At 42.7% G+C, this 16,463-nt stretch overlaps 1 protein-coding gene across 24 annotated transcripts in view; it reads left to right on the top strand.

The window, feature by feature from the left end:
* The window catches only part of BIN1 (bridging integrator 1), a 504,923-nt gene that overhangs the window by 179,046 nt on the left and 309,414 nt on the right, over positions 1-16,463 (top strand). For all 24 annotated transcript variants that reach the window (XM_069224571.1, XM_069224563.1, XM_069224567.1 and 21 more), the window contains exon 2: positions 4,864-4,944. In XM_069224571.1, coding sequence (XP_069080672.1) covers positions 4,864-4,944 — 81 coding nt within the window. The remainder of the gene's footprint in view (positions 1-4,863; positions 4,945-16,463) is intronic.

Raw genomic sequence — 16,463 nt, forward strand, 5'->3', positions numbered from 1 at the left:
TTTACAGCTATCAAAAGTCTCTTCCTTTTCCCACAGTCAAACCGCGCCTCTCACTACTAACCTTCTCTATACATTATTCGTCTTCGCTTATCCTACTGTACGTAGCAAGCACCTTGACTTTATATTCTATTATGTATATCAGTGACCTGCCCGCACCTCTTGCCATATATAGAAAGATCTTCATTCCGTAAACCCATTAATGACCTGCTTTTTCTAGCCCTCTAAACATCCCATCGATCATTTGCATTATACAAGAAGGACTGTACGCTTTAGGTCATCTAAGTCACAGTATCTTAAATCACTACAAAACATAACTGAGGTAGATAAATGGAATGTCTTCAATGGAGCACAGGACTTTACTCTGGAACTCAAGGTTAGTAGTTAATTGGTTATTAAGTTGTTTGCTACTCCCGATAAGACATTTTAGTCCCTTGTCAGAAATAGCAAGGGATAGTAAGCACTATATAAACTAAATTACAATACAAAACAAAGATTTATTTGTTCACAAGCCTGTTCTGGCTACAGGTGTCATGTGCACAGTAGAAGGTGAGAGCTCTAAAAGCAGTGTTTGTTAATTGATCAGTACTTCTAGCATTGATGGCCTACTGACAATCAAGGCTTATTAAGTAACTGTGTGCCCTTATCCCCCCTTCTTGCTTTCTATTGGTGAAATAACCTTTAGGGACCAGCAGTAAAGGAAGGATTTGATTTAATGTTTGAGGTGGGCCTGCTATTCAGTTGCTCACAGAGTGTCAAACCCACTCCCCCTTGGAGGCGCACATATCAGCATATTTTAGTATTTCCCCACATGGCAAAGTGCTGTGCACCCTGGAAATAAAATCACTGAGTGATCCACTTTTTGTACTACACCCAGCTCATCACAGTTCATGGTTCTGCGTAGAGCAGGCCTTGGACAGGTGCTCAGGCCTCTATGACTAGGAGGCTTTCGGGAATCTCGGAATCCGGAGAGGTATGCGCAGTAATCCAACATGAAAGGACAAGGGAGGCCAAATAAAAGGACAGAAGGCAGAAGAAAGGGGTAGGCTCCACGACATCAGCTTCTTTCTGGGGCCATCAGATTTGTTACCAATATATGAGGTGGGTCAGCAGGTCACATGCTGGGGCATTATAGGTAGCACTTTCATTTGCCAGTGGCCCTGTGAACTATGGTGGTGAGCAAGAACATTATTTTGCCCCATCGCTCCCACATCAACCTTGTCCCCGGTGCCCACCTTACTCCAGTATCTTGGGAGGGGGAGATAAGTCACCTGCACCCTCTACATTTTCTACGCCATTGACTAGAACGCCCGTTCCCAACCACTGGTTGTAACTTATTCATGCAAAAATCTTCTTTTGAGTTCATCTATTTCGAATTTCAAAATTAGCCTTCCGAATTGTAAAAGTGCCTATTTTCACTAGTCAATAAGGCCGTTTGTGTGATCAGTAGGACTTACATCTGCAAGTAGCTTTACAAGTCTAGCCTTTTTCTGCAGTAAGTTTCTGGTATGAGGAGTGATTGCCCAAGAGAAGTCGCTCAATGTGTAGCACTGAAGGTCTGAAGTGCTGTCAACTTGGCCTTCTGATAAGCGACAAGCGCTGTTAAGGGGCCACTTTTGGATGTCAACACATTTTGCAGAATGAGCTGTTCCAGAAGGAGCCTGCCCACTATTTGCTCATTTCAGCGACAAGGTCTTTTTTAGATCAAATGTCAAATTCTAGCTGCTGAGGAATGATGATTTATAAGCAGAAGTTTAGACAGAAGACTAAATTTGTGGTCATTCGCTCATAAGTTCTGGGAGCACCGGCTAGAATCCAGGCACCCCCAACAGATCCTTGCTGTAGTTACTGTTAAAACAGGAACATTTATAGGAACAGTGATTTGAAACTGCAAACCTATATGAGCAAGTTTTGCACACGCTCAGGCCTGCCACGTTTCTGGTCCGCTTATGTGTGACAATTCTGTATTCGTACTGTGCAGATATGTGGCATTTCCTAGTCTCTGTTGTGCCTCTGTATAGCAAACAGTCAGTGATCCAAGCAGTGTAGTTTCATCCACCAGTAGCAGATTTGTCCTCTCCTGGTGTAACCAACGCCCCATAGAAGAGGCTTTGCTTTAGTAGCAGCAGGAATTAACCTTGTAACATTAATTGACTTTAGTGTGGAGTCTGCAGGACTCCCCTGATACTAATATTTCCCTCAAGGTCGCCTACCTAATTTCTTGCCTGGTAAAAACTTGTCCCCCAAATGCCTCAAGATCCTGCATGCTTTGGTGTCACTGGCCACTGTAGTTTTCAAACATTGGAGAGTAACTTCGAACACATAATATTCTTCAGCAGTAAATGAAGTTCCTGTTGTTCCAGCTAATAAATTTCCTATTGCTCCCTTACATGTCTTAAATAAATCTGAAAGTATTATTAACTAACAGTGTTTTGCTGGCAAGTGGCCACTTATTATGTATGACGCCTATTGCCAGTTCTTGCTTTCTAATCCACAATACATTACCTTCTAGTTTGACTTTTCCAATTAGGAATTTAAATACCCAGAGTGCAAAGAGAGGTCATCTTAAAAAGCCCTTGCTCAGGACTGGTTGTATGGCCAAGCCATGTATGTAGTGTATGTATCCATCATAACAGCCCCTCTGCAACTGTGATACCTGACGCCACTTTGGAGATGTCGCCCAAGTTCCTCATCCTGCACTAGTATCGGGGTGCTTTTCGCAATGAATTGCTGACTGTGCCACCTATTTCAGAATGATCACATTTGTCTACAGACTGGTAGGAAGAGAGGATGGTGTAAAAGGGTGGCATCCTAAGCCAGGAGAGAATCCTTCTGCATTTGTGTCCTGCAGAGAGTAGTCTCACGTCGCACTCAGACTGGGAATATTACTGTCGGGAGCCAGACAGATGCCACCTAGCTAGGCTGCCAGACACCTCTTAGTGATGGCCAAAGGCGTCCTAGTCTGTGGTAAGGTACAGGCTCTGATCGAGGTCCTATTCCGGAGCATGCTCTGTCATTGAAATTCACAACACACATGACAGCGGGAGAAATAGTGCACGCGAGCCCCACTAAGGAAACTCAGTCCCACAATCAAGTGCCCGGTTGAGGTGTTGCACCACCCCTAATAAATGTATTTTCTGGCAAATAGTCGGGTACAGGTGCTTTCAGTGTGGTATGGTGATGTGTCTGTCGGATTTCAGCAGGACTTTTTATGTATACATACTCAATCCCTCTCTCCAGTGAAAGCCTTAACATTATTGTCACAAAATATCGAGTTTTCTCTCACTTACTACACACCTTCAAATCCACGTTCGACTTCCTTTCCACTACCCTACCTTCAAATCCACGTTCGACTTCCTTTCCACGGCCCTTTTAGCCCCTCTCATGTTCCCTGCTTGTCGTATTTGTTGGAAACTCTGAAGCCAGCCCCCGCCCCCTCCGTTGTTCAGTTACGTCCATGCCTGCGCTCAGTCAGTGTTCATAAGCACACGTACACTGGACTAGAACCAGCTGCATGTGTCTGTTCTGAGGCGCCCACTGCTGTCAAGCATCATTTCGGGCTGTGATGATTCCTTAGGAGAAGCAAGTATTTAACCCACAACATGTGGAGATAGCGCAGCAAAAAAGTTAGTCAAGCGGCACCTTCGTTTTTTTTTTATCTGTAAACAGATGTCCTGGTGCTGATCATGACGTGACACCACATTTTGGTGAGAGTTCAAAAGTCTGGCTTATTGATGGGTTAATTGATGCAGCAGTTCAGCCTATACAGCGCTTCCTTGGGGGAACAGGGATAATGAACGAAAGAAAGGACTCTTGTTGATCTAAGTGAGCCCCGACACACGCACCATATTTATTTATTTACTTGAGCTCCCTGCTTCCAACATTGACTAAAGTGCTCAAGGATGTCACTGAGCCTGTGACCGGGCCCATGCCCTCGATCTTCCCAGCTGTCTGTTAGAAAAGTCTGTATGCAGATCCATATCTGTGTGGCCATGCAACAATTCATTTTGGCTTTTAAGCTCAAAGAGTAGGTGGGTTTTGTGATTGGTGTTTACAGAGGTTGGGTTTTATGTTTTCGTTGTGCCATGGACATCATTCCTTTTGTCTTTACTTCGTCATGATCTTTTTCTGTTCAATCACTGGCTGTAAAGAGGGGGGAAGGCATTTGTAATTGCAAGTATGTATTTCAAAGCACATCTGTGTGAAAGAAGGATACTTTTTATTTTATTTTTTTTTCGTTCGCCAAAGTCCTGCAAAGTTTTCCTTTCCAAAACCTTTTTAAAAAATCTTTCAAAAACAACTTTGTTTTTATCTTTTTCTCTTCCAATTAAATTGTTTGCTACGAGTACACTGAACAATGAAAACAACGTGAAGATTACAATCATGCTTCTGTTATTAAGAAAAAGCAACATTGCAAATTCAGCTATAAACTGCGGTTTAAATGTTCATTGTCAAAAAACGGCACTTTAAATTGCACATGTAAGTTCATTGAAAGCAACAAATTAGAAAAGTGTAATTTTACACAACGTTTATTAAAGCATAGTCGAAAAACACAAATCACATAATGAGCAACCTAAAAGGCAAATAGTTTGCTTGTATGGTTAGACCTCGAGAGCAGTCATCATTTTGCAACTGCTGTGATGGTTACCTAACAAGGGTGAGAAGACACATCCTGTGATCTTTGGATTGGGAAATGTTTAGCTATTGAAAAGAAATTGAAAATGACCACAAGATGCATATTATCTGCATGTTATGATTAAAAAATATAAGCTGCGAATATGTTTCCATGCTGCAAGCATTTATAATGCTGCATATGACATCTTGGTCGATGCCGCCCTGTAACTGGTCTTTTCTGTTTCACGGCAGGTGCTTCAGAAGCTGGGTAAAGCGGATGAAACCAAGGATGAGCAGTTCGAGCAGTGCGTGCAGAACTTTAACAAGCAGCTGGTGAGTGACTCTGCATGTTGTTCTGGCATCCTAGGTTCTTTAGCTGCAATGCTAGATGGTACCCACCAATACATTTCTGGAGTCAAAAGTACAGGGCAATCAGCATACAGAGCTGAAGGAGCTTTGCGACCTCTTACCCTCCACGTTCTTTCTCAGTATCTCTGTCCTTTTCTAACCCACACCAGTTCCGAATCTTCATGGTTATTTGACAGGATCTTGCTAGAGGCCAACCCTTGTTTTGAAAGTTTTAGGCTGATGAGTGCACTGTTCTTGTGTAATTTGGTTTCAGTGTTCATTTTTGTGTAGCTGCCCTACTTTTGTAGACAACTTGGTGCCCAGCTCTACCACAACCCTTACTCTGTCATTTCAACTTTACTGACATTACTCAGCTATTATTCAAAGGTGGTTTACTTTGTAGGCTAAGTGGGTCTTGTCATCCTCAGTTAAACTACTCCCTTCCTAATAACTGAAATGCCAACTGTCCTGAAGAGCCATGTCTTCATGATCTATGTAAAACGAAGATTGTCATGGTAGTCTGCACCATAGAACTGGGGTCTTGGTTCTTTCATCAGAATCTCAGAACACAAAACAGATTTTCCTCGCATATATAAGTAAACTAGTAGAGTGACATTTATTTAAGATATAAATGGTATTTGTAGATCTTGGTGATCCAAGGCCTGTGCTTTCAGTAGAACAGTGTCATGAACTGTCCCAGTTCTGGGAAATACCTGTGTCGATGTTAATTTAGACCTTTTCACATTGACGAGGATTAAATGATGCACACTCGGAGGACTCCAAGCCCCAACCTGCTGTTGGCTTGCCAGGAGGAAGAGCCTCCATACAAGCGCCATCAGGCGCACAAAAACAGCCCAGCAGGACCACAGTAAAAGACGCACACTCAGGGGACTCCAAGTCCCAGCCTGCAGTTGCCTTGCCAGGAGTCGGGGCTTCATCACACCGCACCATCGGGTGCACAAAAACAGCTCAGCAGGACCACTGCACAGGACGAACACTCAGGGGACTCCAAGCCCCAGCATGCACTTGCCCACCCAGGAGTCGGGCCTCATCACATCGCTCATCAGGCGCACAATACCAGCCCACCAGACCGTTGTGCAGTACGCGTTCTGGAAAGCCCAGGCCAATGGCTGGCCCGGCCTTTGCCTGTCAGCATCAGGAAGAGGCAGGGCCACCCTTTTGGCTTTGTCTCTGTGGATCCTTTGCTCCTGAGTGGATCTGAAAGGAAGGTGGCCTATGCTGGAGGAGGATTTATTGGAGTCCTTTTCGGAGGGCTCCTTACTGAGATTAATAGCCTCCTTGAAACTAAGATAGCAGAACTGGACAATCTACCTGCCATTGCTATAAAATCTAACCCTAAGTGGTGGGCTTGATTCTTCTCTAAAGTCATTGTTTTTGTAACAAAGACGAGTAGCTTTCTGTTAAGTTGGAAGAGCGCAATAATTAAGCCGATCCATAATTAAAAAGAGCTGGACGACTCAAGCAATTGTTGTTTCATAAATCTGCTCGATGTTGGCGCTAAACTGTATTCTAATGTGATTTTCAGGTCCCTGAAAGATTACCTTGAGAATACGAATCTTGTCCTGATGGCACACGGAGACTTTAAAAGTGGTCAGTCTAAGATAGACCATTGCTTCAGGCCGTAGGTTCTCTGGCAGAAGGCAATGGCAATGTCAGGGAACCTCTTGTATTGTTTTGTTGATTTCAGTTCAGTTTTTGACTTAGTGGACCGGACCATTCTCTGGACAAGCTTGGTCACATGGCTATCCCCAGTAGTTTACTTGCAATCCTCTAGGAATTGCATAGACAAAATCGGGCCCAAGTATAACTGTATTTAAACGGGACTCTGTCCACAAGAATCCTGCTGGATAACAAACAGTCTTAGGCAGAGTTGCTTTTTGGCTTCCACATTGTTTTATTTATTTTTAGCTGATTTGCGTAATGCCTTCTTACACAAAATCATTTTCGCTGAAAATCGGGGTTAGGCACATATGTCTCTTCTGTGCAGATGACTTGGTCATTTTAGATGTGACCAAAGTGGGTTTTCAGAGGAAGCTGGAAAGTTTCAGTTTCCTATTGTGTGGCCAACAAGTTAAATGTTAATTTGGAGGAAACAGTTTTTAGGAAAACAACGAAAGCATAAGTGGGTGGAGGTGGTAACCTCCTACAAATATCTAGGGATTTAAATATCACTGGACCACACATAAGGCACATGCCTCCACCATTTCTTTATCTACTATAGAAGGCCTAATAAAAATGAAAAACACATATGGTGGTCCATCTCTCTCCCTGGTATTTGCCGCTTATAAATCTATGGTTCCAACTCAATGCATATATGGACCAAAATTGCTGAATTTAAGTACAGAGGCCAGCTGGAAGAGGTGTGAGGGTGTAAATGACTGAAAAGATTGCGAAGGCTGCCCAAAAGTACAATGTGCCAGGCGACACAAAGGGAACTTGCAGGCATGGAATTTCTTAACCTTTAAGGCTAGCTTATGCTTCTGAGATGACCTCTGGACCTTGGAAGGTCAAAGTGTCAAGCATTTGCGCCCAGGAAATCTCAAGCATCAAATTTAAATGGGCTGTGCTTATTTGAAATAGATGAGTGAAAATTGCAGCGAGGTTGAAGGTGGGCAAATATAGAGTGAAAGAGGCATCCTGCTTTTCGAATTGGGAACTGAGATAGGCCTGCAAGAGAGAATCTACGATAACAGACCATAATTATATTGCAGGAAAACCCTCCGAAAGTTATATGCTAAAGGATTGGGACAGCTGAAGGTGGTATCCTTGCATATCAGCATTTCCGAACCACCAGAACCGCGTGTTATTGTAATTTCGGGTGGCTCTGAATTTCCAATATTTGAAAGGGGAAGTATGGACTACATTTTTTGACGCTGCAAACAATTGCTGCTGTGGGTTGCAGGTGAGTAATCCAAATGTTCATTATGTTTTCAACTGCCTGCACTTTTATAAAGTACGACATCGGATTTTAAAACCGCTCTATTTAAAATATGGGATGCTTCTCGAAAAGAGGCATTGGCACTTCACACGAACATGGAGTTCTTTAACATGGCATGTGGACTAACACATTTCTTGAAACGAAGCTTGACCTAGAACTACAGTAGAGTTTAATATTGGTCAATATGTGTTGGATTTTATGTTGTTATGGAGGAGAGAGGGGTCATTCAGTGATTTTAGTATGTAGTTTTATGGTGAGTTCAAGTGGGGGGGGGGGTGCAGGAGCTGGGTGTTTAAATTATTTAAATTGTTATAAATTAGGTTAGGGATGGCCAGAGATCGGGGGATTTTACTATGTGTGAGGATATTGTTTTATTGACGTGTGTAAATAAAAATAAAGATTTATTTATTTATTTTTTACTACTCCTGATTGGACTCTCTGGAAACGAAAGGTACTGTAGTTAGCAGTGTCTCCTGTATATGTTAACAACTTCTATACGTTGGCCATACGGTTTGAGAGATGGGAAAGCGGATAGCTCCTAACTGTCCTCTGGGTGCCCCGGCTCAACTAAACCCCCCCCCCCCTTCCTCCCAAAGCACTCCAACCATGCAGTTCCAAGCTGTGTAGCAAATTGTATCGACACCTTATTCGGAGAAGTGGAGTCTATCTTTAAAATGGTAGCCCAGGTGAAGAAAAATCCTCCAATGTAGCAAAAGGGAAGGAAATATCCGATCTATTTTGAGAAGGGACAGATCCAAAAAATAAACCCACTCCCAGTAAATCCATCTGGCAATAAGGACAAAATGATAACTCCGGCACCTCAAACAAACCTGTCGATTACTGTGAAAGAGGACACTCCGGTCTTGTGTAACACAGCTTGCACCTATAGATATTCAAGAGGATCTCCCCTCCGCTCCCACACCCCCAGGGTGCCCCCATCTCGGTTCCTACTGATTCCTTGTGCACTGTTAATCCCACCACCCTCACAGAAGCTGTTGGCCTGATATGTGATCTGAAGGCTGAAAATGCCATTCTGAAACAAATTCTACTGGGCTTGGTGAACACTCTTAATTACTTACCAGGACTCCAAACTCTGCAGGCAAAGCCCGCCTTTGAGTCAATATCCCAACTGCTCCAGCTGGCTCTTTGTCCTTTAAGAGTTTATCAACTACTTTTCAGGAATCTTCACAAGGTCAATCAGTTCACTATGTTTCCACTCCAGGGGACAAACAAGAGTTTGACCTCAGACACCACCATTATACTATCACCAGACATCATGTAGGTTCATCTCTACTTAGACAACCTATATTTCCAAACCATTTTTGATCTACTAATTTGATAGGGAGAGCTTAGAGAAACTCAGCCAATTGTTGTCAAATGTCACACATCACTGTTGCCTCGAGAGTCTCCATCCTAGATGGGGGGGGGGGGAGGGGGCGATTTTTATTATTAAGATTCCAAAATAAACATCAAGAACTAAAGAGAACAAAGATTCATTGAATAATAAGGTCCTGCATTGGATTAGACATCATAGACAATGTAACTCGATTGTCTATTCTCACAGGACCCATCAAAGAGACATGGGCTTGTAAGAAGATCTTTAGACAAGGCTGTCTAGCTTATAGCAAAGACGCAATACCCTGAGGTGTAAGTAAATAGTCAGGTTAAGGAAATTAGGATAAACTCAACAGATCTACTTGTGTTAAGTTTACTCCCTAAAAATGAGATACCCCGTCTTTTGATAAACATCTACAAAAGATAGTGTCCCTTCAACAAAATATCTCACACTATAACCATTTCGAACATTGTGCTAGGGGTCTATAGCTGAAGCAGTTGTGTGATCATAGTGGGTGATTTTCATATACATTTTGAGCCTTACGACCTTTTCTTGAAATTGATCAGGGAAGAAGACACACACTTGTGGATCCCAGCTTATTACATCATAAGGAAAGCCCCTAATATGAGCCTTACTGCCTTACAGATAATAGATTTAACTGTACCGTATGGTCCAAGAGTGTCCAATGGGTGATCTATGTTATTTACTAAAGCGAAACCTAGGTTTGTAAGAGGTACATGTAATAATAATATAGATTACATACTGCTGGATGTACGCAACTGGCATGAAATGGCTGCTACAGAGGTCCATAACCACCATGATAGTGAGCACATTTCCTTAAACTGGAGTCGGTCCCATATACAGGACTAGTAGCTAAAGAGTCCCCTAGAGTCCAACTCATTTAGTATTGACTGATAATAAACCAAATGTGAGGTGGGCAGCCTTGTCTGAATCAGACAAGGACATCAATGAGATTTACAAAATTGCTGCAGAAGAACTTGCTATTTTAACAGAACTGTTCCTCTCACCTTCCCAGGTCACAACGCTTCACAAGAGATTGTTCACAAAGGTCTGGGAGGTATTTGTAAAAGATATTAGCAATCAAAAAGATCGCCAAAAAACATTAACTAACACATTGTTCAACAACTCCTCTAAAATTGCTATAACGGGCTAGGTAAAAGTCTTAAAAATTAAACAGACTGGAGATCCTGAGATGTAGGAAAAAGTAAACAGATACTGTTAAGACCAGTAAAGCTCAGTGGGAGGGAGATATCTGGTAAGTGTTATTAGATGCAGTGAAAAGAAAGGACTCTAGGTGCTTCTGCCAATTAGTCACCCAGGATGGCCACACACCCTGAGTATCCTATTACAGCAAGGGTTTGGGAGGAGCACTTTTCAATGCTGAACCCCCCCCCACCCGCACCTATGAACAGCGCTGTGTCACCTATTAACAATAAAATGCCTCATTTTCTTTAGAAGAAGCTACAGCCACAATACAGGCTGAAAAAAGGAAAGCCCCTGGGTTGGATAGAATTCCTACTGACATATTTGCTCGGAACTTATATATCTAATGTACCAGCTACAGGTGTGCGGATTCCACCGTCTTGGAAAGTCACAGTAATTATTCCAGTTTTCGAAAAGAGTGATAAACTTGCCAAGGGAAACTACCGGCCCATAAGTCTAATGGATAACATACAAAAGATCTATGGCATGCACATCTCAATAAGGCTGTGGGACTGGGTATCCTCAGAAAAAGTGCTATCCTATCTACATAAAGTGTTTAGAGCCAATATAAGCACAATTGACCAAGTCCTACGTTTTGTATCCATTAAATGGGAAACAGTGGATGATGATCGCTGGATGTTGTTTGTAGCATTTGTGGACCGTAGTTCTGCAATCAACCTGGTCCTGAAAACAAACCTTTAGGATGCCGTAGGCAAGCTTGGGGCTACACCTGGCTTATTGTCCTTAATACAGGCGCTGTACACAGGGAACTTTGCACGAGTCAGTTGGGGGCTGAGCGGGGAGAAGATGTAAGTTATCCCCATTAGAAGAGGCGTCCATCAAGGTTGTTTTTTTATTTTTATTTATTTTTTATTATATATAAATGGATGCATTCACTACCTGTTAGACTGTGAAAATTACTTTCCTAAAATGTCGGGCCAAAAAATACTGGACCTGCTTTTACTGACAATACTCTACTGCTCTCCAAAACTGCCAGGGGTTTATCAGTCCTTCTGAGGAAAGTCAATACATTTTGTGAAAACCATGACCTAGAGATTAATAGCAATAAAACGAAATTCATAATTGGCCCCTGAAAAAAGACCAATGGGAAGGTCACCCTAGAACGAAAGGCATGAACGATAGTTTTTGCATTTGGGAATATTTAGGAGAGCGGTTAAATGACTCCCACAAAAGGGTGCCCCGGGTAGAGAAAAGTATGCTAGCATTAAAATACAGAGCAGGGATTAATTGCAAGGTTCGCAAAAAGAGCTACCTCTTTTGCACCTGCTGTAGAAATATACCAAAATATAGCTATTGGGCCTCACTGTACAGGGTAGATCTGTGGGGCCACTGTAATTTAATAACACTTAAAAATGCAGAAAACGTTTTCATAAAGTAACTTCTGAAACTTTAGACTATGGACCACTGAAGACTGCTTCATTCAGTCACTGGCGTAGAAAGCTTCTAGATGGCAGAGCAAATACCTGAATCCCCTTGTTCTCTCACGTAAAAACTTGGCTGGTAAAACTAGGCTTGAGTAATCACTGATTTCACCCAACAGGTATTCCCCGATGGGCCCATGATATTTTAAAAAACGGTTATTGGGACTACCCCTTAAAAACTAAAATATCTGCTGCAACCACGGGTAGTCTCACAAACCATGATTTGTCTTTTAAATCTGCATCAGAATTTGAACCGTCTATGGATTAATTTAGGAGCCCATCTGCAGAAGCACTTTTCATAAAGTTTAGATTAGGTATTTTACCATTAGCTTCCTTCACCTGCTCCTCGCAAAAGGAAATTAACTGCACTAAAATGTGCCTCTGGGGCTGCCAGATAGTAAAAAATGGCAAACATATATTATTTTTCCGCAGTGCTTATAGGAGACAATAAATTTACTGGATTAGCCCGCTTTGTGGCCTTCTTGGCCTAAATAATCAACATAGTGCCTTAAGAATATGTAAGACAGATACTAGCAGATGTGTTGTGTTCTTGATTTCAAGCTACCTGCTCTCAATCTGGTCTGAAAGGATCAAAGCTGTTTGACCAAAGGGCATCAAGCCCTAGTAGTTCTTGTAATTAGAGACCATGTTGCTATCAATTGATAAGGATTTGACTCTTGGGATCCTTTTTACAAAGAAGGTTTTTATAATTTTAATCTAAAAGCTGTGTGTAAATGTTTTCTCTTTAATTATAAGTACAACGATTTTATTCTGTAATAAGACGTACAGAAGTTGTTAGTTCAATTTATGTTTTTACATATTTTACACAGTAACAATCTATTTTCGTTTTTTCCCCAAATAATGATTGTGTATTCTCTTTTTTTATGTAAAATGTGTGTTTTTGTACCTTTTTTCTATGGCCCTTTTTGAGCCGAAATAAAGGAATGATGATAACTGATGAGTTTATTCTGGAACTTCAAACACTTTATACCAAGAAGCTTTGATGACCTTGTCATCTGGATATGGCAAGTGCTGTGTTTGAGATCTCCTGATCTCTGCAGCTATCTCAGCAATTCCTGCTTAATATGCACTTGAGGCGTGCTCATATCAAACTGAGAAACCTCTGGTTGATAGTGGAAGTTGCCCACCGTGATCTTGATAAATTCCCTGTGAGCAGGTTTTGTTTCTTGAACATGATATTTATTACTGAGGTTGAGAGTGCTTGAACCAACTTTCCCTTCTTAATTTCTCTCTAGTGACCATTACTGTTTTTGTCTTTTTGTGAAACTGATATGACTGTGGATCTGCCATTGGTCTGGATTTGATGCTGTTCCCCTTCTGTATCAGGAAGACCGATAATAGACTCTCTGCCCCTTCTCTTTTGCTGACATCTTTTCTGCTGTTCCTAGTGATATTTATTTTTTTATATTCTGTAAAAGAGTATGGTGAAAGGAGAAATAGAGGGAGAAAGAAAGAATCTGAAGCTACCATCTTTTTGTCACCCTGCTATTTAACTGTTTGAATCATGGGTAATTTCAGGGAAAAATGAGTAGGCTTTACATTCCTCTCCAACCTCCTCAGAGAACCTTGAGTGTGTATTCTAAAGTTTTTGTCTCTTTCAGACTCATCGTCTACAAACTAGGATTGGAAACTGTAGATGTGTGCGAGAGTTGAGATGCTTCCCTGCGTGTAGTTTCAAGTTCAAAAGCAGTAACGAGACCTAGGCTTTCAAGAAATGTTCTGTAGAAAGGGCCACTTCTGCATCCCCATATAACCTGGTGGCGGTCCTCCATGGAGGGCCAATACAGCAATCAAAACTTCTTTATCTTTTTGAGGTGAGAGACTTAGACTCTTCCACACTACAGAAAGAGATCTAAAATAAATGTACAACTGTAAATGCTTCTTAAGAATGTCCGGCTCTCCGTCATATGTCGGCACAAGCAACACCTCAACCTGGGCATCAGTTCCCCCTCTACCTGCTTTCACCTGCTAGTGTGCCAGGGCTGTGGGTGGAGCCTAGCGAAGTGGTGATGTACATCAGCATGTGGTGGCAGTCCTAGCCCTTCGAATGGTTCTGTTGCACTCTGTGGAAACAGTACCTTGTTATGACTGATCCCTCCGCTTGCACTATCCCCCGAGTCCTGCGATGTCCTGGGGGCCCAAGGCATCATGGCATTCTTAGAATTACATTCCCGGAATGCACAAACACCCCCCACAAACCTTAAGGGAAGAGGAATCCCATTCACTGGGTATCGAAAATGAAATTTCATCCATCTTTTAAGCCACACAATCTTTCACCCGTCCACCCTTTCACCCTTCATTTCACTCACCCATGCATCCTTTCACCATCCACTCTCACCCATCCTTTCACTCACTAATGAACCCTTTCACCCACATACACATTCTTTCATCCATCCTTTCTCCCATTCACATCTCCTTCACCCATGCATCCATCCATTCACCCACTCTTTAACTCACCCACGCACCCTTTTACCTTTGCTTTCAGATGCATCCTTTCACCCATCCCCACCCAGTCATTCTTCCACCCATCCGCCCTTCCTCCCTTTTATTTTCACCCACCCATGTATCCTTTCACTCACCCTTCCCTCCTTCCTTTCTTTGGTTAATCATGAGCGTTTGCCAGTATGCAGGCAGAAGAGGCCCGTCAAGAACCACCCCCGCCATCTCCCCCCCCCCCAGCTGTAGCTGCTGAAGTTCACGTCGCCCCTGCTCATACCATTTCATTCCGAAGGCATGCTTGCGAGTTTGACTCGCTGAGAGACGCAGGTCCCTGCCTCTTCCATCTTAAAAATTCAATACACAGATACAATACACAGATGATTGATTGCTTAACACTGAGAGGCGCTGTCTCTAAAGAAATATGTAGTTTCGTGGATTTGTGGCATCCTTGGAAGAACTGCAGATTGCTCAACAGTTGTATAGAGTGAACATCTCTCAGAGGAGCTCAGTTGACATGACAGTTGACTACACTACTGTCAAAGTCGTGGGTCCGCGGATACCTTCTGTGCTGGTGATAATTTTGCATGTCTGGTGTGAATCCTAATATCCAGCAATAAATTGCGCAACAGTTCTCACGTGCTGTGGAAATCTTTTCAAAGTAAAGACCGATTGTGGTAATTTCCAAATAAATTGTTTGTACAACGTGAATTTCCTCAGTTAAAAAAAAAAAAAAAGCCTTTTTTTAAAAGTTTTTTTTTAAAGCGTTTTTGTACTAATTGCCACACAGTCTCGCTCTCTGGAACACAGGCGCCTCCCTCCTTCCTGTGCTCAGGTAGAGGTGAGTGGCATTTAGAGAGGGGATAGCGGGTGTCTAGATTGTCGATACTTGCATTGATAAGTGGACTTGGAACACTATAGCCACATCTGTGGGATTTGGGTGAATACCAGGCACATCTCTCCACCTTCCCTGCTTTATGGAGAAGAGAAGCCAATGGCCGCACACACTCTCTCCATTCACAAACTCCAAAGGTTTTCCTGCACACCCGGGGTTGTTTCTAAACGCACAGGATGAAATTATACTTCGTTTTGTTCCTGCTGCTGTCTTTGAGCTCTGGGCTTGAATCGGCTTTAAGCAAGCCCAGCGCATGACGACAGCCGTCGGATAGAATGCTTAATCCTGCACCACGTGCATTCAGGCAGAACCACGCCAACGTTTCTTTGCAACGATGTCTATTAAAAATAACGGTGTTATGGTTATATTGCTGCATGTATAGAAAACAGTGCTTTGGTTTCATAGCTTCATGGTTGTAAACGGTGCTTCTATGCAACGTGACTGTATTATGTGCTACTTTAGTAACAAGGAGAGAATGTCACTGACAGGAGATTATTGTGTAGGAGAGCTGGTAATTTAGTTTGTTTTTAGATTGTTATATCTGGTGCCTCAAAAACCGCTGTGCTAGACGGCCCTTCACCACTAGACAGTATCTCTTTCCCTTAGGTCATGCACTTGGAGGTGATATCTAGTTTTTAAGAGAAGATTTGAGCCTCGCTCCCTCAAATACACTGGCCACAGTTTATTGTTGGTCCTAAGAAGTCTGCAGTACCCGAGGCCATCATTGACCATGAAGCAAATTGAAGGATTCGGGGAGTCCATTCTACAAATCTCTAATGTCCTTTAGCCTTCCTCTGGTGTGCCTTTAGGTCCTACAGAACATTAGGGGCCTCCAGCCGGGATACCGCTGACACGCCTTCCCCCAGCACTGTCTATCCTCGTGTGACATTACTTGGCCAGTGTACTACCTCATTACAGACGTCCACTCCAGCCCATAGATCCACTTGGGTCCCAGTCACTCCAACTACAAAACAGACTCCACCAATAGCGCTTGATGATACCCATGTCAGATCAAGAGCTGATGTTGATATGAGCTCGACTAGTGCCATGCTACAAAATCACAAAAGCGCAAGCAGTTGTCATACATCTGGACTCTATCATGATGTCTCAACTGTGATGCACCTATCAGCAGAGGCTCCATTTTCTTTTTGCTGCAGACTTATTCAGTGCCACATTAGGGTGCACTGTAAG

The sequence above is a fragment of the Pleurodeles waltl genome, chromosome 3_1 (assembly GCF_031143425.1).
Source record: "Pleurodeles waltl isolate 20211129_DDA chromosome 3_1, aPleWal1.hap1.20221129, whole genome shotgun sequence".
NCBI lineage: Eukaryota > Metazoa > Chordata > Amphibia > Caudata > Salamandridae > Pleurodeles > Pleurodeles waltl.